Raw genomic sequence first — 24,060 nt, forward strand, 5'->3', positions numbered from 1 at the left:
GGAGCTGTTTGTCCAGCTGTTTCTATTCGCACCCAGAGCAGCACAGCCAGGAGGGGGCCGAGCAGAGGGTGGCTGGCTTTAGGCGCTAATTTCCAACTCTTCTCACAGCTTGTGTTTTCCAGACACCCTGGAGTCCCCTCAGGCCAGCCCGGCGGGCGCGCACCTGCCAGCCGACCCTGACCTCGAGGGCCAAGCGGCCCCCGAGCCTGAGAAGATGGCCCAGCCCAAGACCGACTGCCGCTCACCTGTCGGTCTCGACTGCTGCAACTGCTGCCTGGACCTGGCCCACCGGAGTGGGCTCCAGCGCGACAGCAGCGGAGAGAACAACAACCCGGGCAGCCCTACCGTGAGCAACTTTCGGCAGCTGCAGGAGAAGCTAATCTTTGAGAACCTCAACACCGACAAGCTCAACAGCATAATGCGGCAGGATTCGCTAGAGCCCGTGCTGCGGGACCCCTGCTACCTGATCAATGAGGGCATCTGCAACCGCAACATCGACCAGACCATGCTCTCCATCCTGCTCTTCTTCCACAGGTGGGTGGCTGGGCATACGGGTGGGCACGCGGTCCCGGCTGGCGCTGGCCTCTGCTGGACCCTCACCTCTGACGTAAGGGGCGACCGGGTCGTTCACAGGGGAGGGGGGAGCACTGGGGAGGCGGGGCTCCGGGTGGCCGCGACCTGACTCGGACCCTTGGGCTACCTGGAGTCCGGTGGGGCAGAGGGGAGGCCCAGCAGGTGGGAGCCCTATTTTAAAGGGTGCCCGCGGAGACTTGCCTAGGGAGATCTGGAGTCCTGGAGGTGGGCAGAGCCCTAGATTGGTTTGGGGGTAGCCAGCGGCACCCCGTCCTCAAATGCGCACATTTCTGCCACCGTTTTGGAGATTCTGCTGCGGGATGCTCCCGGGATCCGAGTTGCACCCTTTTCAGAAGCCCATTTCTAAATGTGCAAACTAGGACTGAAATTGCAAGGGTTTTTAAATTACTTAGTGGCCCTGACTGACAGCGAGGGCAAGCAAAATGTCAAGACAAATTAAGCTGCTGCTGGTGTGGGGGAGGGCTAAGAATAAGAAAAATTACACATGTGTGAGAATTTTTTGAGACTCTGGTTGGGGGTACCCCCACCTCCTCCATGGATCATGGCCTTCAACTTCCAGTGATGGCTAAAAGCAGCCCCAGAGAGAACATCCTGGGACTGGTGGGTGGATGAACCGCTGTTTCCACAGGCCTGTGTTGGAGTGCGGGTCAGACTTTCTAGAAATCCTATTGAAGGGCAAGGAAGGGAGGGGGAGGGGAGAAACACAATGGGAAGACCCAAGGTGGCTGCTGTCCTCCAGTCCAAGACATTCTGGTAAGAGCTAGTCTTGGTAGCGGGGAGACAACTGAGGCAGTTTTGAGGCAGGGGAAGCAGGAAACCCAGCCCTGGGGTTGGTATTAGAACCATCAGGACAGGACGCTGGGGCAGGGGGGATGCGCGCACTCACGCATGTGTGTGTGTGTGTGTGTGTGTGTGTGTGTGTGTGTGTGTGTAAGCAGGCATGTATAGGGGTGGATCTTATTCTCTCTTAACAATAAAGGTTATGTAAGAGAAGGAGAACCTCGCTGTGGGAGACCAGGGTTGTGGTACTAGTTATGGCTCTATCTCCGTGTGTGAACCTGAGCAAGTTCCCTGATCTTTCTGGTCTCTTAAGGTTCCTTGTAGTTCTGAGATCTCAGGTCGCAGGTGGTGTATTGGGCCAACGTAATAAGTAATTTTGAGCACCCAGAGGATATTTGAATCATTGGGTGGCTCTGTGAAGCACACATAGGAAATTGTCAAAGCAATCCCATTGGCAGGAACTGCCCTCAGTTGGTGCTAAGGCCAGGTTTGCCTCCACAGCCCCACAAGCAGGGCTGCTGACTTCGTTAGCATTATCATAACAAGTTGTATTTCTCAAGCATTTTCCAGGCCATCAAAGCCCTTTCTCGTTAATTGTTTCACGTGAGGCGGCAATTGTCTCAAAGAAACCAAGCCAGATACGGAACAGGTTTCCAGGGAATCTTCGTTTCTGGTGGAAGATTACAAGTGTATTCACACCACAGACGCCGCAGCCCCTGCCCAGCTAAAGCCCTAACAGGCTCCTAACAATCCCGCTCCAAAGGGTAGGAGAGTGGTGGAGGGGGAGGGGTGACAGAAACACCTGGAAAGAGCGCCTGTAGCATTTGTATTCTTTCAATGGGGGAGAGAAACTGCCTCGAAATGGCCTTGCTGAAGTATAAGAGGGAACGCTTCCTCTTCCTCGGCTCTGGTTCCTAAGTCCAAGACCTAGGACTGTCAGCCTAGGTGAGCGAGGTGTAAGGCTGAGAGCCTGAGATCAGTGTTGGCTTGTGCCACACCTTGGGATGCTTTCTGGTTGTCTGGGTTTCTTGAATGGAAAAACCTCCTATGTCACCTACTACCATGGACACCTGCTTGTTGATGCTTGGTTCTTGGCAAAGCCTGAAAATACTATGGGTTGGGGCTGGGGGCGCTGAGGGCATTGGTTGAGGGAGCAGGGCAAATGGTTGAGAAGGTGTACCTGAATACTGTGCCTCCTGGAATCAGAGCAACTCAGTGTCCCAAACAGCTGAGCAACAAACCAGCAAGCCCTCAGGCTTCCGTGAGGCTGGGCAGTGACAGGGTCCTGTGGTAACAGCCCTAAAGTTCTAGAAGGATGAAGCATTGTCTCATTTTCCTTGACCTTTCCTAGGACCTTAGAGATTGGAGATTCTGAATGTGGTTTAGATTTTGCCCAGAATGACATGCTCCTTAGCAACATAGGAGACCGTTATTGCTGGGCAGCCTTCTCCAAAGTGAAAATTTCCTCTTTCTTACTTCATTTATTCCCTGGGCATCTGTCTTCAAAACTCAGCCATCCCTTTTACTTCGGTTCCATTTAATGATTTGATATTTCAAATTACTGCCTGGGTGTCCTTTTCCTTTAATTTGTTGACTTTCAAGGCTGCCTCTTCTAGAAAAGTTACTCTCTCGCCTCTCTGCCTGCAGCCCACTCTTCTGCTGCCAGGGCTCCTGTTTTCTAGGGAGGAAGGGCGGGGCACATTCTTCATTTCTATCTGGTTTGTCTACTTTGACCTGCGCCTGCTCCTGGCTTCGTTCTTGGAATCCTTGGAACACAAGAGTGTAAGCAATTTGAGGGTAGGACCGTGTTTTACACTCACTTAGTTTTCCCTAGGCTTCTTGTTAGATAGCCAGTACGCAATAACTGTTGTTGTTGTTTTTTTTTTAACCAGATGACTGCTTAATTATTGGTGTGGTCCTCTGTAAAGATTTTACAACTTTAAACTAGTCTTGGAAAATCCTTATTAATATTTAAGTATGATTTCTGTTGTTTGAGCTACATGCATTTACTTCTAGCCTGGTAGAAGTCCTGATGGACGGTGCTGTGTATATACCTACGAATCAATGGTAATGGGCAAGCAGCTTGTTGGTATATAAAGGTCCCTCTAAAATACTGGGTAAAGTGAAGATATGTTTTATTTTTTTTTAAGATTTTATTTATTTATTTAGATTGAAAGAGAGAGAGCACGCGCACAAGCGGGGAGGAGAGGCAGAGGGAGAAGCAGACTCCCTGCTGAGCAGGGAGCCTGATGTGGGACTGGATCCCAGGACCCTGAGATCATGACCTGAGCCAAAGGCAAATGCATAACTGACTGAGCCACCCAGGTGCCCCAGGGGAAGATGTGTTTTAAATACCATCCCTTAGGGGCGCCTGGGTGGCTCAGTCGGTTAAGCGGCTGCCTTGAGCTCAGGTCATGATCTCAGGGTCCTGGGATGGAGCCCCACATCCTCAGAGTTCCCTGCTCAGCGGGGAGCCTGCTTCTCCCTCTCCCTCTGACCCTCCCCCCCCTCGTGCTTTCTCTCTCTCTCTCAAATAAATAAATAAAATCTTCAAAATAAATAAATAAATACCATCCCTTCAATCTCGTGTTAGGTAACTAACAACAGATTAATAGCTAACATTTATTGAGCGTTTACAATATGTACTAAGCATTCTATCTGCATAATCTCACTTAATACTTACAGCAACCCAATGAAATGGGTACTGTTGTCACCCTTCTTTATTTTATAATAAAGGAAATTGAGGCTTGGGAAAATTAAGTAACTTGCCTGATGCCTCACAACAAAGAGCAAAGCCAAAACTCCGCCTAAGATCAATCAGACAGTAAAGAATTGTCTGCGAAGAAAGAGTTGTTAAGCAGAGGTAAATATTAGCCCAGAAACTAATCAAGTGGTTAAAATGTCCTTACTAGGTAGGGTGACCGACCCTCCAGTCTGGGGAAAGAAGACTTTCAATGTTCAAACCAGGACAGTCCCAGGGAAACTGGGATGGTTGGTCACCCTTTTATTCAGGGACACTGCCTTATCATTTGAATATGCTTCTAAAACTGGAAAACTTAGGAGGCAGATAGAATATACTGGGCAAACAGCTAAAATTTCCAATTTGAATGTAGCCTATGAGGGGCACCTGGCTGGCTCAGCCAATAGAACATGCAACTCTTGATCTCAGGGTCATGAGTTCAAGCCCCACACTGGGCATGGAGCCTACTTTAAAAAAATGTAAAAAAATAAAATAAAATAAAATATGGAGTACCCAGGCAGCTCAGTCAGTTAAGCATCTGACTCTTGATTTCAGCTCCATTCATGATCTCAGGATCCTGAGACGGAGCCTCATGTCGGGCGCCGAGTTGGGCATGGAGCCTGCTTGAGATTCTCTCTTCCCCTCTCCCTCTCCCTCTGGCCCTCCTCCTGCTCCTCCTCTCTGTCTCTTTCTCAAATAAATTAATCTTTTAAAAAATTAAAATAAAATAAATGTAGCCCATAAAAAAACTTGCAAAGTTGACATGTGAGGGGCCTTAATTCTCTGATCAGTAAGGTGTAGCGAGCTGGAACGAGAGCTTTTGCCAGTCTGTTATTGTCACTGATGTTGTAACCTCAAATATAGTTCTAAGATTTTATCCAAAGCGTCTCAATCAGCTCTGTTCTGCCTGTGGCCCCCAAGCGCACCTGCCTGGTGTGGCCTGAAACACTCTGAATTAGAGTTTGCTTCCGGCTCTAAAAGTCCTCGTTGTCTTCCTTTAACCTTCTAGCTGGCAACAACTGGTTCCCTCACTTAGATGCTCAGAAAGTAATAATAGCAAAAATGTCGAATTGCTTTGCGTGTGCTAGTTCCTTTAACTTTCCTATTGAGTTGATATATAGCAGCAAGGGGAAAGATAGAGATTCAGAGATCAGGTTTCCCAGAAAAATTCGTATACAAATTATTTGGGCTTGGGGCGCCTGGGTGGCACAGCGGTTAAGCGTCTGCCTTCGGCTCAGGGCGTGATCCCGGCGTTATGGGATCGAGCCCCACATCGGGCTCCTCCGCTATGAGCCTGCTTCTTCCTCTCCCACTCCCCCTGCTTGTGTTCCCTCTCTCGCTGGCTGTCTCTATCTCTGTCGGATAAATAAATAAAATCTTTAAAAAAAAAAAAAAACAAATTATTTGGGCTTCTCTAAGGGAGTCTTAGAATGAATGATTTTGTAAGTGTATGTTCCTGCATTTGACCTCTGAGGGCGTAGCCACTTACATGGTGTGATTTGAGGCGCAAAACGACTCTCCTACCCGCCTGCTGTAGTGTCTAAAGTCATACTCTAAGATCCAGTTCGACATCTGTGTACCATGTAAAACCCCTCTTTCATGGCACCAGTGGTATGCAGACCACACCGTGAGAAACCCCGAATTCGAGATTGCAGCCCTTTGTCAACTAATTTGCCATTTGATTTTGAGGATGGAGGGGTTTTTTTCCTGTAGTGAGGTTTTGGATTTCTATGTGGTTAAGCCTGTCATTCTTTGCCTTTGTGATTTTTTTCGCTTTTGATATCAAGCTTCGAAAGTCCTTCCCTTGCCCAAGGTAATTTAAAATAACTATTTCCTGAGCCCCTAGTGGTCTGACAAAGAATAAGCACTCTTGGATTAAGACACATTCCCTGTTAACATGACAAATGCATCTGCGAACTTAACTGTCATGGGTTGGATGCCTCATGAGAATCTTGACATGTAAGAAATTGTCTCTTTCTTGAGGCATGGATGTGAATTTCATGTGCTAAGAGGCTTTTGCTGGTATAGGTATATAATATACATAAATCATATGTATATATGATATATAGGTGTTTTATGTACGTATATGAAGTATGTAAGTAATATATACGTATATAGCCGAAAAACGTATATAACATAAAATTTGCCATTCTAACCACTTTGAAGCAGCCGGTTCAGTGGTATTAAGTACATTTGCGAGCTTGTGCAACCCTCCATCTCCAGAACTCTGTCATCGCTCCAACAGAACTCTGTACGTATTGAACACTGACTCCCCATCCTCCCTTCCCCGCAGCGCCAGGTAACCTCTATTCTACTTTCTGTCTCTATGAATTTGCCAGCTCTAGGGATTTTTTGTAAGTAGAACCATGCATTGTGTGGCCTTTTGGGTCTGGATTCCTTGACTTAGTATAAGGTTTTCAAGGTTCACCCACGTTGTGGCACGTGACAGTACTTCATTCCTTCTTAATGACTGAATAATATTCCATTGTGTGGATCAACCACATTTTGTTGAACCACTCATCCGTCCACGGACACATGGGTCACTTCCACCTGTTGGCTGTGGTGGAAAATGCTGCCATGCACGCTGGCATACACGCATCTTTTTGAGTCCCTGTCTCTTTGGGGAGAACACCCCCTCCCCCAGTCAGCTGCTAGGGCTGGTGATTACAATGAAAAGAAAGCTAAAAAGTTTAACGAAGTGATGGAAAGAGAAGTTTTTGTAGGGAAAATGATGGGCTTTCTGGATGCTCATGAATCCAGGCTGGCAAAGGTTTTAGGGTGCCCCTTTCATGAATGGCCAGGGCCTACCATACCTTTTAGCCACATGTGACATTATTACTTATCATTGACTACTTTGTGTGGATTTATTTATCAGACCTTCTTTCAAGAAGGCAACTCACTGGGAGTAGGGTTCTATGGGAATGACACGTGGGAAGGCCAAGTTTGGAGAAGGGAGGTAGAGAGGCAAGGCTGGCATCCATGGAAGGCCCACTGCAGCATGGGGCTCTGGGCAGCATGAGAGCTGGAGAGGTGTAGCTAGCAGGTTTGTGCTCTTAAAGAAAAATGGTAGGGGGTGCACCTGGATGGCTCGGTCGGTTAAGCATCTGCCTTTGGCTCAGGTCATGACCCCAGGGTCCTGGGATCGAGCCCCGAGTCAGGCTCCCTGCTCAGTAGGGAGTCTGCTTCTCCCTCTCCCTCTCCCTCTGCCCCTTCCCCCTTGTTTGTGCACGTGCTCTCTCTCTCTCTCTCCAATAAATAAGATCTTTTAAAGAAAAAGAAAGGAAGGAAGGAAGGGAGGGAGGGAGGGAGGGAAGGAGGGAGGGAGGGAGGGAGGAAGGAAGGAAATGGTAAGAACAGAGCATGAATTTTACCAGGAATGGACACATGTGAGCCCACACCTCAGAAAAGAACTCTTCCCAGGGTGACCTTATTTTCCCTCCCTGCCTGAAGAGAAGGTTAACACTCCTGCTCGTATTTGCACTTCCAGATAAACTAACAAGCTCTCAATTCCAGGTAGAGTGTTGGCTCCTTTCCAGGACAGGTCCTGAAGGCCAGGGAGTCTGGGTAAATGGAGATAGATGAGTCTGGCCAAGGCTGCCAGGGTCTCCCATCCTCTGAGTGATGGAGCCCAGCAGAGCACTTGCCCCCACCTTGTGGGCTGGTGGAGGCGAGCAAGGCTAGCCCTGTCTATCCGCACCTGGTGGTGGCCGTTGTGCTGTGTTTGCTCATCACGATGCTGCTCCTACCTGAACTTTCTCCTCTTATGTAAGGCATCCCTCAAGATAACTACAAAGCCATAATCTGCCATGGCTGGCTGGGTTTACATAATAAATTGGTTGGTGTCATGCAATCGCCTCTCGAGCCCTGGAGAAGCCAACGTGCTGAGTGGGACTGAAGCTTGGGCCCATTTAGTGGAGCACTCTGTGTGCTCTGTGCACTCAAGGGAAGGCATTCCATGACCACAGGGGTCAAAAAGACGAAATTTCCCTTTTAGATGAAGACAGCAATAATGGCCCAGGACATGTTGTGCTGTTCCAATGTCTGCAATAATGGGACAAGGGTTAGGGCTTCGCTGTAAGACCACAGCTTTGGCAGAGCGGGCCTTCCATAGAACCCTGTGGGCTAATGGAATCTGCGTGAGGTCCAGAAGGCTAGATCCTAGCCTCAAAGCAGATTCCATGAGGAGTCATGGCAGGGGCTTAGGGCAGCCACTGTCTACCATGCCGACACTGAGCTGGATGAAGGAGTTGGGCTGGGAATAAGATAGGGGTCTGGGAGAGTAGACAGCAAGTTTCCCAAATGCTAATCGAGGCAGGAGGAAATCTTATCAGTGAGCAAGGCAAATTCACTTGTACCTTCTAGCTGGAGGTCCCTGCCCCAAAGTGGCTGTTACCCTTTTGGAAATAGTGTAAGTGGGGTGAGATCCCAGCCAGCATGGGAGACCAAATGGGAAGCTTCCCACGGCACAGACACTAGCCCAAGGAGAAACAAGAGCTGGAAGCAGGCTTGGTCAGTGATGCCCCAGGCACACTGTCAGCCTTCCTCTCTTGGAAGCCACTTTCCTCAAATAGGCCCGGCCTGAAGTCGGGGCCCTGCCTGTGGACAGAACCCCACAGGGACCTTCCCCATCCTTCCTCGAAGGAAGAATTTACTCACGAAATAGCCTTGGGTATTCAACCCACTTCCTCTTGTCTTCTCTTCAGGGGAGATGGAGAGCAGCTGCTCACAGCTTAGGGGTCTGGCTGGGATTCCCGTCAGAGCGGTCTAGACCGTTGGTTGGCTACGCCTGCTATCCTTGAGGAAGAAGGGGGTGAGAAGAAGGGAAGTGGTTCCAGCGGCTCTTTCCTTGCTTACCCACCCCCCCTCCCACCCTCCCTCACCTTGCTTAGCCTCACTCCCAGACTAGGCTGGGCCTAGGCCAGCCTGAGGGCCCTGACTCATTATCTCGCATAGTGCCTTATGTAACAGAGCCAGGTTACTGAGGCATCAAGCTTCTGCTTGTTCAGTGGCAGGCTTCCCTGGGGCCAGACATTCAGAAGCCTGCTGGGGGTCTACAGAGCTCATCCTATTTCCAAAGGAAAAGCCTGCTCTCCCTATGGTGTCAGGAAAGCAGTGTGCTTAGAGGCAAGTACCAGGTTGCAAAGGTGATCCCCCCTGAAGCCCCCACACTCAGCAGCACATGTAAGCAGGCAGGTGAACTGCTGTGGGCGTCGCGTGATTTGGGGCATTTGGCGGGGCAGGGGGTGGAGGGTAGGGAGGGCGACTTCTTCTATCACCCAATCCTACATTGCTAAAGAGACAACCTGGTGCATCTGGAGGGGCCCCAGGACAGGTCTTAGAAGTCCCTGTTCCTTTTGTATTTGCTTGTTGGTTCAGGGACTGCTCTGGGACCCCACACAGAATAGTTTACTACAAGCTGGGGGAGCCGTTTAAAAGAAGGCCAATTCCCAGCCCATTCTCCATGAAGCCTCAAAGTCCCCAGGCTGGCCTGAATTCACAAGGACTCTTAGCTTTCTTTCTTCCTGTCCTATTCAGAAAATTACATTACCTGGCTTGGTGCAACCAAGCCCCCAGCAAAGTCAGGCTTATTGAATTCTCTGACATATTTCTCTAGTAAGTTCATTTGACTATCTACAACACAGAATAGGCCAATCAATCTAATATTCCCTTGGCTCCAAGTTTGTGACTAAACCGAGAGTTCCTCTTCTGCTCTTCCCTTGTCTTTGCCTGAGCCCATCCCACTGTGCTGCCAGTGGGTAAATGGCTCACAGGCTGAGGGTAGTTGGGGACACTGTTCTCTGGTTAGAGAAAAAGAGGAAGAAACAGGGAAACAAAGTAAAAAGAAAAGTGGTGTGGAAATTACCAGCAGACATGGTTGTAACCAAAGCTCAGACTCCGGAATCCTTAGACAGGCTTAAGACCATCATCTCAGGGCTCAGGAGAGCTGGGCCCTGGAAGTACCCCAGATCCCAGCCAGAATCTAGTCAATATTGGGGAGCCTGAGGTGAAGGTACAGAATTTCCCTTTCTTGAGACCCCCCCTCTCCTGGGCTTTGAGCCCCTCGCTTCTCCTTATCCCCCTGCCCTTCTAGTTCAGAGTCCATTGCTGTAAAAAAAAAAAAGAAGAGGAAGGAAAGAAAGAAAGAAAGAAAGAAAGAAAGAAAGAAAGAAAGAAAGAAAGGGAAAGAAAGAAAGACTAAGAAAAAGCTCTGCTCTGTCTGAAGGCAACATAGTCTGCCTACCCAGGTGCACAGAGAAATGAATGATGGCAGCCCCTCACTGGGCCTTGGACTGAGTGACCAAGTGCTTTAGTCAATCAGGCCATCATTTATTGACGAAAGAAAGAAAAGAAAGAAAGGAAGGAAGGAAGGAAGGAAGGAAGGAAGGAAGGAAGGAAGAAAGAAAGAAAGAAAGAAAGAAAGAAAGAAAGAAAGAAAGAAAGAAAGAAAGAAAGAAAGAAAGACTAAGAAAAAGCTCTGCTCTGTCTGAAGGCAACATAGTCTTCCTACCCAGGTGCACAGAGAAATGAATGATGGCAGCCCCTCATTGGGCCTTGGACTGAGTGACCAAGTGCTTTAGTCAATCAGGCCATCATTTATTGACCAAGGGCCCACTGTTGATCGAGCACCCACTGTGGATTTATTGAGTGCCTACCCTACTTAGCACTGAAGAAGACAGGCAAGGTGGCAGGGGCCAGGATGGGGCCTGGGGAGCTAAGAGTGTAGCTGGAGGGGTGGAGAAGCTGTCCCCAAGGCTAGCGGGGGACAAAGCAGTTCCACTAAGGCAACCGCAGGCCCGGCTAGGGACTCCTGCTCCTTGCGGGAAAGGCCTTAAGCTTGCTGCGCCCTGGGTCCGCAGGGCTGGAGCTTGGGCGGTGCCAAAGCAAACTAGGAAGGGAGAGTCTCTCTAGGCTGTGGCTTCCAGCAGGGCCATAAGAATGGGTTGGCTTTGGCATGGTGGGAAGCAGCTGCAGGGCTCTCTGGTTGGGACAGGGGAGGGGATCCTTGCCAGTGGAGCAGGGATCATGGGTAGGAAGGGGCTGGCCTGGAGTGGGGACAGCAGCCAAGAACACTTTCTATTCTTCCTGGACTGAAAGCCGGAGTCACCAAGCTTCAGGAACCAGAGGAGGGCCCACTCTGGCCCTCCTCTCATTGCTCCTCTTTGACTCCGGGCAAGCTGGCCTCTAGTACCCTCGGGGACCTGGGCTAGCCCTGGGTAGGTGAAGGCTTTTGGGGCCTGGGAGCAGGAAGGCGCACCTCTCTTTTCTGCCTGGAGAAAGCTTATGGGAACCAGGTGGGTTGAGCTTGGGAGGGCAGTCGAGGGTGGGCACCAGAGGAGCCTGGGGGGCAGGTGGCTTCATGTCTCAGCACCCCTGGCCTTCATCTCCACCAGGCCCCTCCTGAGGTGGATCACATATCCAGGGACAAGTCAAGGTGCTGCCATGAGAATATATACACGATTTGCCCATGTGTCTTTGGACAAAAGTTGCTGGCAGCCCTGTAGGAGGCCATTTTAGCTTTGTTTGCACCTTGCTCAGATCCTTCTTTCCCAGATGCCCTACCAGTGAAGGCCCTGGGGTAATGCGAAGGAAGGAGGGAAGCATCAAGCTGATAGGAGAAGGAGCTGGGGGAGCAAAAGGAGCCAGCCTCAAGTCACCTGGGGAAGGAAGTCACCTGACCAGAGCAGCACTCCGCCCTTGCTTTCTGGGACCCTCTCCCCCAGCTAGTACGCTGGGCACTCACACTCATACCCTTTCCCATCAGTGCTCTGGGGAATTCACATTTAAACTCATGAACAGATTCAGTCAACAAAACATATTTCTTGCACACCTTCCCTGGGCCAGGCTCAGTGTTAGGCACTGGGAATCGAACAGGAAACTCAGAAGAGATGCAGTCACAGGCATCATGGAATAATCAGCAGAGTGCAAGAGATAGACATTAACCAGTCACACTAATGAAGGTACCAATTACAAACTGGGTAAGAGGGAAAAGGAACAAGCTTCTGTCAGAGAGTTTAACGAAGGCCCAGAAAAGGCTACCTGAGGAAGTGATACCTGAGCTGAGGGGCTGCATCTCTAATATTGAAATCATCAGCCCCAGTGTAGTTCTAATCGGCAGACCCAGGCCAAAGGAGACATTTTTAGGCCGAGGACTTGCGAAGGCGCCCCTGGAGTTGTACCGTGAGGTAGCTCCTCACACCCTCGGAAACATCTCTAGGCCATGAGTGGCTGTCAGGTCCAAACGAGGGGGACTAACAGCATTCTGACAAGAGGAAGAGATGAGTTGGAAGCCCACGGGGCGACTAGTACTTAATGTCATCCTTTGCTAAAAATAGTCCATGACAGTATGGAAATGTGTAAAGGCTGGTCCTGGGGACCGGTGATAAAGTGGGTATAGCCTGTGGGGAGGAAAATTTGGTTTTGTAAATTATTTACTGTAAAGAAAAAAGAAAGGGGAGGGTCGTCTGGCTTTTCCTTTCTCTTTGTGGGCCTCCTTCTGAGTTATGAATGCTTCTCATTGTACAGAGGCAGTGGGACACAGAGCTTCAGGCTGCACTCCTTTCTGGAGCCCGAGGTGTAAATTTTCTGGGCTGCAAATGTCAGATATTCATCCAGGCTGAAAAACAACCTGAATGCAGAAGGAAAGGGAGGCTACACCTCGGAGAGGGGCAAAGTTGATCAAGGGACTCCAAACAGCTTTCATTTTTGAGAGTGGCTGGTCCCACCATAACAGCAAGGCGAGTGACAGCTGAGAGTCAGCGTGATCCAAGGGATTCTAATTGTGAAGGGTCCAGATAAGGCCAACAAGACTTATTTAGCCCGCAGGAGATAAACCTGGGACTTCAGGGGGCTATGGGGCCAGGCTAATGGAACAAAGATGATTGATCTAAGAGGAGTTTAAGGGTGGAGTGGAGGGTGGTGAAGAGAGAGAGGTTGATCTTCAAATATAAGAGAAGTCACAACTCAGAGATGGTGACTAGCTGCTTCCAAACCACACGAGGAACAAAACAAGAGGAAACAGGCCTCTACTGTAGCATGAAGAACTGAGATTAGATAATAGGAAGAACTTCCTGACGACAAGCATTCAGAGAAGCTAAATAAAAGTACCGTGGTGTGTTCTAATAATGTGTAAATGTGGGGAAGGTGCTGACCGTAGAAATAAAGAACTGGGTAAAGGTGTAGAGGGGCGGTTATAAGGACCAAGGACAGGAAGGGACAGACAGGCAAAGGAGGCAGAAGCAGGTGCTCCTAAGTCAGAACAGAGTGCATGTGTGGTATATGAAAGTATTTTCACAAAAATACTTTCATAATAAAAATGTGAAATCTCCACTGGTGCTCAGTCATTAAAGCCGGCATGCACTCTTCTGGGCCTGGAATGGGGTGGGGGAATGGACTCAAGAACTGTCAGGGTAGCTTCCTGCGTCCTACAGCCTTCTCAAATTAGCCTCGGTGGGGTACCCATCTTCCACAGGCTAACAGTTTGGGGGAGAACTCCTTTGCCAGGGGCATCAGAGGAACACTGCCCACCCCAGCTACTTGTGGAAGAAGAGGATTCCTCTTTCCACGCACATGAGGAAGATTAGACGTGAGGGATACAGCAGCAACCAACAAACCAGGCAGGATCCCTGTGGCAGGAAACTTACAATCTGGTGGCAGAGACAGACATTAAATAATAATTACATAAATAACTGTACCATTACAATTGATCATACTGAAGGAAAGGTGCAGGAAGCCATGAGAACACAAGCTAAGGGGGCTTCCGCTAGGATTAGGAGATCTGCAGAAAGAAGCCACCTCGTTAAAACCCTGGGCACCTCATGTACCCCTCAGTGAGCTAGTCTTACCCCAAATCAGTATCGAGGGAAGGCAGAACGGCCCCAGTCACTAAGATGCCCTAAGATATGGATAGTGGAGTCTGTCCGGCTCACTGAGGCCTTTGTGTAGTCGCAAACCCCCAAGGACATTTTCTCGTTCCGAGATCAAGCAGCCTTGATTTAGGTAGAGTGATTCTCTAAGGGCCATAATAGTCTAGCAGCTGAAAATCAGGATCAGGAAGGCTTTGAAGAGCTCACTCGCCAGATGAACAGGATGAAGGTCAGTGAAGAGAATAAAGAACTAATGCACTGAAAATGACACTTGAAATTGGCCCTCAGAAATACCGGCTCTCCAAAATGCTGTCTTTACTCTCCTATTCAAATGTGGGAGACTTTGCTAGTATATTCTAGTATTTGCAGCGATGTGTGCCCAGGGCTGTTGGATCTCGGGGAGCCAGGATCCTAGAGAAGCAGAGTCCTCCTCTGCTTTTCCCTGTCCCTCTACCAGAGGAGTGGGAGGTGCTGGCCCTTGTAGGGAGCTGGGATGGTGTTCTCCCTCCCCTGCCCCCCCCCAAAAGACCCTGGAGGGGCCACCAAGAAGCAGAGAAAGACATTAGCCACTGTGTGCTCATGAAGTACAGGGGCTTCACATCTGATAAACTACCATTGACAGACTCTTTGACCTTGACAAGTGACTTCCCTGGACCTCAGTTTTCTCATCTAAAGAATGGGGCGAGTGTGGTTGGAAAGGTTCAGTGAGAGGATGCTCCCAGGAAGCCTTCACTAAAGGGAAGCCAGCCTTCATTACCTTAGTCAAGTCTTACATGGAACCAGAACAACGCGTCCTCTGCCTTGCCTTGCCTTGCCTCTCACCAGTCCTCGTGGGGACCCTTCCCCTTGCTCCATCAGTCTCACGCCCTCTCCTGCCCAGAGCCAGCTAACACCTGCAGCCCAGTCTGGCAGGCTTTCTCCCACTTGCTCTCTGAACTTTCTTCATTCACACTCAGGTATAAATGACTGAGAAGGCTTTTGGCTTTCCTCCTTCAGAGGGAGGGGCGTGTGGGTGGGCAGGGCAAGCTGCCGGGAGCCTGGAAATTTGTACCAGAGATCAAAACCTACGAAGCTTGAGGGCACTCTACAGGTATTGCTAGCAAAAGAAGAAGGGTTTCAGAAGGCAATGAAGCTGGGGACTGCCTCTTCAAGACCCCAAGCGTCCCCCTTCCCAGGGTCGGGGGCCAGCACCTTCTGCTTCTACACACATCTTAGAGACCCGGAGGCTCAGAAGGAGCAGGGCTTTCGCAGCCCTTTGGTCCAATCCCCTCCCATTACAGGTGAGGAAACTGAGGTCCAGAAGAGGCTGTGTACCTGCCCCCAAACCAACAGCCAATTAGTGACCAGCTGAAAAGAGAAACCATATCTCCTGATTCTCTGACCCAATGGTCTTCTGACTTCTCGTCTCTAGACGGCTGTGCACATCCCATCCCAGTAGGTACACAGTATCTCCATGCCAGGAGACCAGCTTTGGGTCCACCTGATGCCAAAAACGGTGTTTTTTTATTTGATTTTATTTAACAGAATTGACCAGTGGTTTGGGTGTTATGGAGTCCCAGCCCTGGAATCCTGCTTCTGCTCAGGCTGGGGCTGTATGCCACAGCCACAGTCATGCAAGGGGGACAGAAAGGCCTGCTGTTCGGCTTGGAAAAGAAATCAGTTGCTGAAACATTGGTCTTTTTGAAAGTTCCAACCACAGGGGCTGGCTGGCAGAGCCGCCGTCTGGGCTCCCCCGGAGGATCCGGCCCTCCCCTTCAGTCTGGGAGTTAGTTTAGGAAGCTGGCCCGGCCTCTGCAGGAGATCCGGAGGGCAGTGCTCACCCCAGGAGCTCCAGCCTTCCCTCAGAGCCTAGCAGCCCCCAAGGCACTCAGGGCCGGGAACTTCCTCCTGCCTCCGCAGCCTAGCCAGCCCAGGCTGGCCCTGAGACTCCCTGAGCACTTTTCTTTTGAGACTGAGGAAGACTTTCCAGTTGCTCCTGCCCTAGCCCAGCAGCTACAGAGAGAGCAATTGAGAGAGATACGGAAGGAAAGGGAGAGAAGGAGGAAGGAAAGGAGGGAGGGGGAGAGAGAGCGAGCGAGAGAGAAGAGGAACCAACCCCAGCCAGGCAATTGAGGCTTTCCTGGGCAGTGGCGAGATGAAGGGGGAAAGGCTAGAGGAGCCCCAGCTCGTGGAGGAGCCCCAGCTTGGGGAGGACCCTGAACTCGTGGAGGAGGCACAGTTCCTGGAGGAGCTACAGCTCGAGGTGGTGGAAAGTGGGTCAGATTTAGATCCAGAAGATCTGGGTTCCAGTCCCGACTTTGCCACCAATCTGATGCTTGAGCTTGAGTAAGTAACTCCCTACCCTTCCGTGGGCTGCTTTCCCTACTAATGAAATGGGGGAGGGGAGAGCCAAGCCGGTCTCTAGAGTCTCTTCCAACTCATTTATTCAGGAAAATGCCTCGAAAATCCTGATGTGCGTGGATGGGACACACAGATGCTTTGGATAAGTCGTTGGACTCCTGAATGTTAAAATGCTGGGGTAGGGGAGAAGGAGTTCCCATGAATGAGAAAAGGGAAGGAGAAAGTGGTAAATGTGTAAAGAGTCATGACCTCAAGAGGGAATCCAGATTGAATAGAACATTGGGGTTAATTTTCAGAACCCAAGGGATGTCGGACTTGGAATGAGCTAGTAAGGACAACTAGGATGTTTGGGGGTGTGGTCAATGCGCGGTTGCTAATGAGCCTCTCCACTAAATGTCTCCGGGTGGCCCCTTAAGCCCCAAAATTCAGGTACTCAATCCAGAATGTGTTTCTTGTGGGCTTCCTGTGCGTCTTTGTGGAAATTCTCAATTGAGTTAGGAGTATCTTCAGGTCTTGCATGTTCACCTCCAAATCTAAAAGAGAGCCTAAGAAGAGAGACTAGACTGACCCCTTGTCTTAGAAACCTGCTTTCTTGGGAAATCCCCCACTTGCAGCAGGCCCACTGCTGGAGGGCCCTCTGAGAATTTGACATTCACTATATATAGCTACTCTCCCCCCACTAATGCACAGATGAACTACCAGAAACCAATCTGCTTGGTGAGTGTTGGTGTTTGGTACATCGCACTGCATTCGGATTCCTTCAGAGTCGCTCGCCCCTCCCCGGCTTGTACGGTGAGAGTCTATAAGCCATAGTAGGTGACATTTCACCAACCAGAGAGCGCCTTGCGGGGCCAGGCGTGAGAGCGCAGGGCTCCCTAGATGGCAGGTCATCTCCAACATCCTCTGCCAACTGTGTCCCCATCAGCGCCCCCACTGCCGGGGAAGCTGCAGTAGGGAGAGTGAGTAGAAGAGGAACACCCCCTCCCCAGCACCTGTCCAGACACCTGCTCACTGCCCTAGCGCCCCCATCCACGCCACCACATGCTCTGCTCCCTTGCGACTAGTCCTTCTTCTAGGCTCAGTACCTTCAACAATCATTTCTTGCCACTCAGTTAATCAATCATAGATTCCTAAGGTAGGAAGGGATCTTGGAATTCCTGCAGGAAACTGTGCCGCCCTATATAGAGCCCTATGGTCTTCCTTGGCACCTTAGGGGCCGCCCCAGGGGCAGAAGGAAGAAAGGGAAGAGAGAGTTGAGGGAAAGGGAGGAGAGGCCAGGTAGAAGGTGAATTTGAGGGAGGGAAGGGGAGGAGGAGAGAATTCAGAGGACAAAAAGAAAGAGGGGAGGTAGATTGTGCCACCGCCTGACCAAATAGAGGTTAACACCTCCAAACAAACAAGGTCACAAATAAGAATCTTAACGCGTGTCCTTTACAGCTGTAGGGTTTGGGTCCTCACCTGGCTTGCTTTTCCTCATCACAGGGTTTTCAGGCTGGGGTCCCCTGAACTAGAAGGTGTCTTGTGTGAGGCTCTGGGTGCCCCCCCCCAGGGGAACCCAGGGGGCGGAGTTCCCAGCCTGGGGCAGTTCTGCTGTTCTGAGGACTTTGCATCCAGGGACCCTGAGAGCCGCCAGGTTAGAGTGGGGGTGGGGGTGGGGTGGTGAGGGATGGGGGATGATTATCTGTTTTATCTGTTTAAGAACAACAACAAAAGTTTTAAGTCACTGAAGGACCTGAGCACTCCTAGCCGAAACAGGAATCTCTTGTAAAGCATCCCGGGGCGGGGGCTGGAACCCCTGCCTGGGCTTGAAGGCGTCTCAGCCCTGATTGTTAGAAAGTCCTCCGGTTGAGCTAAAATCGGCACACCTCTTTCTGGCCGGCAGAATGCTTGGGCCCCTCCTCTCATGTTCCTGCGGCGGGCCTGCTTTGTCTCCTGCCGACCACCCGAGGAGCAGGCTCGGGAGAGGGCGGGTCGCTGGCTTCCCAGGGAAGACGGTGTTCCCAACCAAGGGCACCACGTGCTCCCTGGGCGGCCAGCCCCAGCCGGAGGTCGCCGGACCTGTGGAGTGCCTGGCCCGACAGGCAAGGCTACTGATGTGGGCTTAGGGCACTCTAGCCGATGCAGCCCCAGGGGCCAAGGCAGAAGAAGTCCACTCCAGAGAGGGCACTGTCTGAACTAAGTGAGGTCTAGTGTGGAATTCTCAGCAGGGGAAATAGCCGGAGGGAAGGAACACTTGACTGAGAATAAGGGCCCTGTGTTCTGGTGCAAACTCCAGCTTTGGCTGGGGTTTGGCACCTGAAAGGAGAAAAATAATAAGGGCCCGGGCCCTCGCCCTGAGAGAAAGGCACGAGGGAGGCGGGCTCAGGAACGGTATTCCGGGCCAGGCAGGCATTCTCAAGCCCTGCCGGCTTTACATTGGAGGAGGATATAAAGCCTTGCTTGTTGGCGGTGGGGACCATCTGCGTGCACTATACAGAGAGTACTGTTCCCCCAAGCGTGGTAAACATATGCTGGTGGTATGCGAGATGATTTTAGGTGCTACATGGACTAACTTTGTTTTTCTATTTTTATGGCTGTTTATTTATTTGACAGGTAGTAAGGGGGAGAATGTGTCTAACATATATACTCTGTGATTTCAAAAATATTCCTAAGGTGGGGGCATTTTTAAGAAGTGAATCTGCTTTATTTTTTGTTGTTGTTGTTTTAAGATTTACTTACTTGAGAGAGAGAAAGAGAGAGCAGTAGGGAGAGGCAGAAGGAGAGAGAGAGTCCCAAGCAGACTCAGCGCTGAGTGCAGAACCTGAGGCGGGGCTCAATCTCACGACCCCGAAGTCATGACTGAGCCAAAACTGAGAGTCGGTCGCTTAACCAACTGCACCACCCAGGTGCCCCTAAGAACAATGCTGGTGGTACTCAGATGTGGCTAATATCTTGACAGTGGTAAGCAAATCACTGCATTTGGGGCCCCACTACCACACTGTGTTAGCAGAGGCAGGCCAGAGGATAGTAGGGGCCATCCAGTATGGTTTGAGATCATCTCGTCCACGTACACCTAGCTTGAAGGCCTCCTCTGACAGCCCTAGTCCAAGTGTAAGAACACCCTGCTATTTTTATATTCCTGGTGTCCTGCTCTGCCCCATGACACTCAACACTCCAGATTACCGGCAGGCCTTTCCCTTGCCCCGGGGCACTGTCTCTACCACACTCCAGAACACACGGAGAGGGGCGGGGGGTAGAAAGCTTCGGGAAAGTTGGTGGGGCTGTCCTCACCAGCTTCCACTGATTTCTTCTCAGCATTGTTCATTGGCAAATTTAACTCAGATGTAAGGAGGTATTTCCAGGAAGCAGGTCAAAGAGGTTACGATCTTTCTCTGAATGCACAAAGCCGCAGTAGGACAGGAAGTATGTGACGGTGGCGATTTACATGGACTGGAGCCGATTTCCGGACAGATTTGGACAAGATTTGGTGGGAAATTTGTAGAAAATCAAACTGGAGAAGAGGGTTCCTATTTCTGTTGGGAGTCTGTGATGAGCTCTGTCCGTATAAATAAGTTTGCTCCACTTCCTCCTTCGCTTGCCCTAAGATAGGGAATGTGATTATTATCCCTGCTTCCTCCCAGGGCTCACCTTGCAGATTATGGGGATGAACCCCCGGAAGCAAGCAGCAAGGCAATAAAGTTATGGGCCTGGTCTCCCGCCTTCCAAGTGGGTTGCAACCTTGGGAGACTTGCATCTCTTTCCTATGCTGTTTGGTCCCTGGAACTGTCTTTAGCAAAAGGCCCAGGCAGATACAGTTGAGCCACAAACACCTCGAAGAAAGGGAATACCACAATATCCTTTGGTGGTACATTCCAGTGTTTCACAACCTTTGCTCTCCGGGACCGTTCCTCTTAAATTCTGTCCTCCAGCTTTCTTATACACCACGTAATATGCTTAAATGGTAGTTATTCCATCCCTTGTCAGCCCCCTTTGCCAGATTAGCTGTATCTGTTTTTTAAAAAACACTTTGAACCAGCTTTTATTTCTCCATCCTCTAGACACTGTTCAAATTCTCCACCCGAGATTTCATTCTGTCCTCTGTAACTGCTGAGAATGTAAGGGGCACACCTTTGCCTGTAGCCAGCCCCCCCCCCCGAGTCTCTTCAAAATGACCACTGACACACATTTGGAAGGTGGCAAGGTAGGAAAGGAGTAACATTAACTGGACCTCGGAGGGCCCAGCCACCTGTCCTAACCCCCTGAGCTAGCTGTCCAACGGGAGACGAGAGCAGTGTAGAGTTTCATTAGTGGCCGGTGGCCATGGAGTAGAGAAGGAAGATGACTTCATAGTTCCTACATGTTTCTTTCCTATTTAGAGCATCCAGGATCATGCTTGTTCCTTAATGCTACTGAATTGTGTGCTAACGATTCGTTGCAGCCTCCTCCTTTAGCCTCCCTACCCACATAGCCCCATTCTTTCATCTGGGTAGAGTCACATTTTGATTATTCCTATATTCATTATCCTCTTTGTGGAATATCCACGGCAGTCACTGAGTCTCACGTTGTCCCCCCGCACCCGTCCCCCGCCTTCTAGCAAGTCTCTGCGTACTCAGGCATGCGGGGTCACTTTGACACCAGTCTAAGTTGAGCATAAATAAAGAAGGCTCTTGCAAAAATAAGTTATCCACTCATACATGGATTCCAAAGACAACCATAGTTGAATTTCACGTGGCTGGGGTAACTAACATCAAACACGGCAACGGATAATCCAAAATAAAAGGTAATCTCTAAAAAAAAAAAATCATGTATCACTCACTTTGAAATCACATTGTGGGTCTAATTTTTTTTTCAGTAGTTCTGCCTTCCTCATTATTTGGGCTGCTATGAAAATGAGCTTGCATCCCTGGAGTCTACAGAAACTAGGAGGAGAAAGTGGGTGTAGGGGGAAGCTAAGCCAAGACCACGTATTGCCATGGACATTTCACAAAGTGGAAGAAGGCACCCAGAAATACTTGGGAGTTGGCTTCCAGTCAGACAGAAGTCTTTTCTGTGTGTCTTTGCAATGTGTCATATGGTTGTTTATGCCATGGATTTGTCCAGGAAGTTCCAAGGGTCCTGTCCACTGGTACCCAGTTTGACCTGGGGAGATTCGGGGCCAGGTTGCTGACAGGAAATCATAGCCCCCTTGTCCCTCTTCACCATAGCCTGATGGCTGTATCACTGTGCCTGGTCTGGTCATCTGACCCATGCAAGTCTGAAGGAGGTGGTGCAATTCATCTGAGGAAAATCACTTCTGAGACAGGAAGGGGCACGGCAGCCTCTTCAGCAAAGGATTTATGTATCTGTCACAGGAGGGAAGTGTGAGCTGAGAAATGACTCCCAGAAGTGCTAGAATTGGAAGAGGCAGCACTGCTACCTTTCCCAGTCTGTAGTGTATTCATTCGGAATCTCTGCCGCCTCAGGAGGCCAGCATCCCGGCCCTTCCTCCCTCGCTCTTGAGCCCATCCTCTCTCCCTTGCTACTCTCTGGCTCAGCACACCCTTAAGAAAACAGAGCAGAGCTGGCCAGGTGCACCCTGCCAGGGGCCGAGCTGGAGGTGAAGAACAGAGAGCAGAGGCTGGTGCTGCTTTTTGTGTGGCAGTGACAGGCCGAGACCCTTGAGCCAGCCACAACAGTGTGTGGCCGTGGCTGGCCCTGTGGCAATGTGGGTGGATGCGGTTCCTCCAGTCCCTGCAGCCCACAGAAGCCTGGGCGGGGGAGGGTAGGACAGGGGACTCATTCCGTCGGGCTAGAGCTAGACTTAATTCTTGCTGTCTTTGCGAATTGATTTTTGCATTTTTGCCTGCCCTGCATATCTTGGCTCTGGGCCCTCTGTTGAGCCCGGGACTGTGTCTTTGCTCCGCGTCCCGGCCCCTGATGCGAGGCTGCCAGACCCGCTCCCTTGGCAACCTCATTAGGCTCCGGTGGTGTCTCTGGGGAATCTAAGCTGGGCAGCGGTGCTCCATCTTGAGGGCTCTAGTTGTCCAGATGGTTTCTAACCTCTCCAATGCAAGGGGACCCCAGCAAATTCCAGCCCAGCTGTCTTTGGGAGCACCCACTCCACTCAGGTCTGTGCCTGGCCCCACTGGAGACAGACTCCGGACCTCCGGGTGCAAGGCTTCATGCATTCCTTCCTTATTCTTTGTCTCCAGGGCAGGGGCTTGGCCAAGGGAGCACATATCCCCTTCCACCACACTCCCTCATGACAAAGAACCAATGACTGTTTTCATGCTCCTCAGGAAGCAAGGGGTGGCTCATGCCAGGCCTTGAAGCCCAGTAGGGAAGGTGAATGGCACCCTGGCTCCAGACCCCACAAGCACCTGGTCCTTGCATTAAGTGGGCAGAGATGAGCATGAATTCTGGGGAAATGCCTCAGTCTGGAGAGGAGATTGTGTCTCCCTTGTTGTAAACCTAGCTGCCAAAACCTGAAACATTTTTAGCTGGGGTAGAGGAAGCAGGCCCATCACCAGGAAAATGGTGAACTGGGTGGGATTTGTCTTTGACGCTCTATTTTCTTCCCCAGTCTCCCTTCTAGCCCAAGCTCCCTCCAACTACCCTCAGCTGCTCAGGGCTCTCAACTACATCTTCCAGAACTTTCCTGACCTCCTGACCTCTGAGCCATCCATCCCCCTGGGGGAGACCTGCTTTCTACTACTGCTAATGGGATACAGTGACTCCAGCTAAGGTGTAAACAGCTGGCAGTAGCGGAATGCGCTTTCCCCTCCCAAGTCACAATTCTGTTTAAACCTGGACTTTCCAAAGGAGTAAGCAAAGCGAGAACTGCAGGCTCAGCTGTGGGCTGGTGGAGCTGACCTTTCCGGGCAAGATTGTTCTGACCTTTAGCCCCTCAAATCATACTAAGCAGGCAGCCACCCTCTCCACCCATGCGTCAGGCCGTCCTTGGGGACGTGGCTGGCTTTCACAGAGGTAACTGGGAGAGTCCTGGCCGTGTCCCCACCCCACCCCCCAGAGAAGCCCAGACACAAGGGGCTGGGTATCAGGGTGAAGGCTCTGGCTTAGCCTGAAGATCGGAGTTGGGGAGCGGGGCTGCACTGGGCCTACTGGGCCTCTCTACCCTCCCCCCACCCAGCCAGGCATGCACTTTCAAAAGATGCAGGGAAGAAACTGGAAAATCCCCGCATGTGTACCTGACTCAGTTGACTTTTTAAATATCTGAGAAAGCAGGAGTGAGGCAATTACTTGTAATAGCAAAACCATTCTCCCTTGAAGGGAGGAGCTCTAACCACTCACGGAGCAAGGGTTACAGTCCTTCAGAGGGGTCTGTTGCAAAGCTATTTTTGGCTCACTTGCTCTTCTTTCCTCCTTGAGTTCTGTTCCTCTCCAGGCCCCTCAGGAGGCCCCCTCTCCACCTCCTTCCCTGTGTCTGTGCTCACACAGGCTTATGCAGGGGAAGTAACCCCTCGCCAAGTGATTCTCTCATGCAACACATTTTCCGAGATGGTCCCACTGCTCCCTTCCAGAAGAGCAGGGACAAAGACCGTCTGGACCGATGTAACGACCTCTTCCCCTCCGCCCAAGCACACCGGAATTCCAAATGTTCTCGTTTCCTTCAAGCACAAATGGCTTTTGCGGCTAATCCTCTGCTCTGGGTTACCCATTTCCTGCTCAGCCCTGGCACAGCAAACGTGTCTCCACAGCAGCTACCTCAGGGTAATTTGAGAAGGAGCTCTAGGCCACCACATGTGGAAAAGGAATCAGGGGAAG

General features: G+C 50.7%; 1 protein-coding gene across 4 annotated transcripts in view; it reads left to right on the plus strand.

Moving 5' to 3' along the window:
- TSC22D3 (TSC22 domain family member 3) overlaps positions 1-24,060 on the plus strand; it is a 62,470-nt gene that overhangs the window by 1,014 nt on the left and 37,396 nt on the right. For 3 of the 4 annotated variants that reach the window (XM_087860319.1, XM_087860320.1, XM_087860318.1), the window contains exon 2: positions 109-534. In XM_087860319.1, the coding sequence (XP_087716445.1) occupies positions 215-534 (320 nt within the window). In that variant the 5' untranslated portion in view covers positions 109-214. The remainder of the gene's footprint in view (positions 1-108; positions 535-24,060) is intronic. The other variant, XM_087860321.1, reaches the window with a different exon arrangement.

This window comes from Ursus americanus, chromosome X (genome assembly GCF_024610735.1).
Source record: "Ursus americanus isolate L20-20 chromosome X, mUrsAme1.1.p, whole genome shotgun sequence".
NCBI lineage: Eukaryota > Metazoa > Chordata > Mammalia > Carnivora > Ursidae > Ursus > Ursus americanus.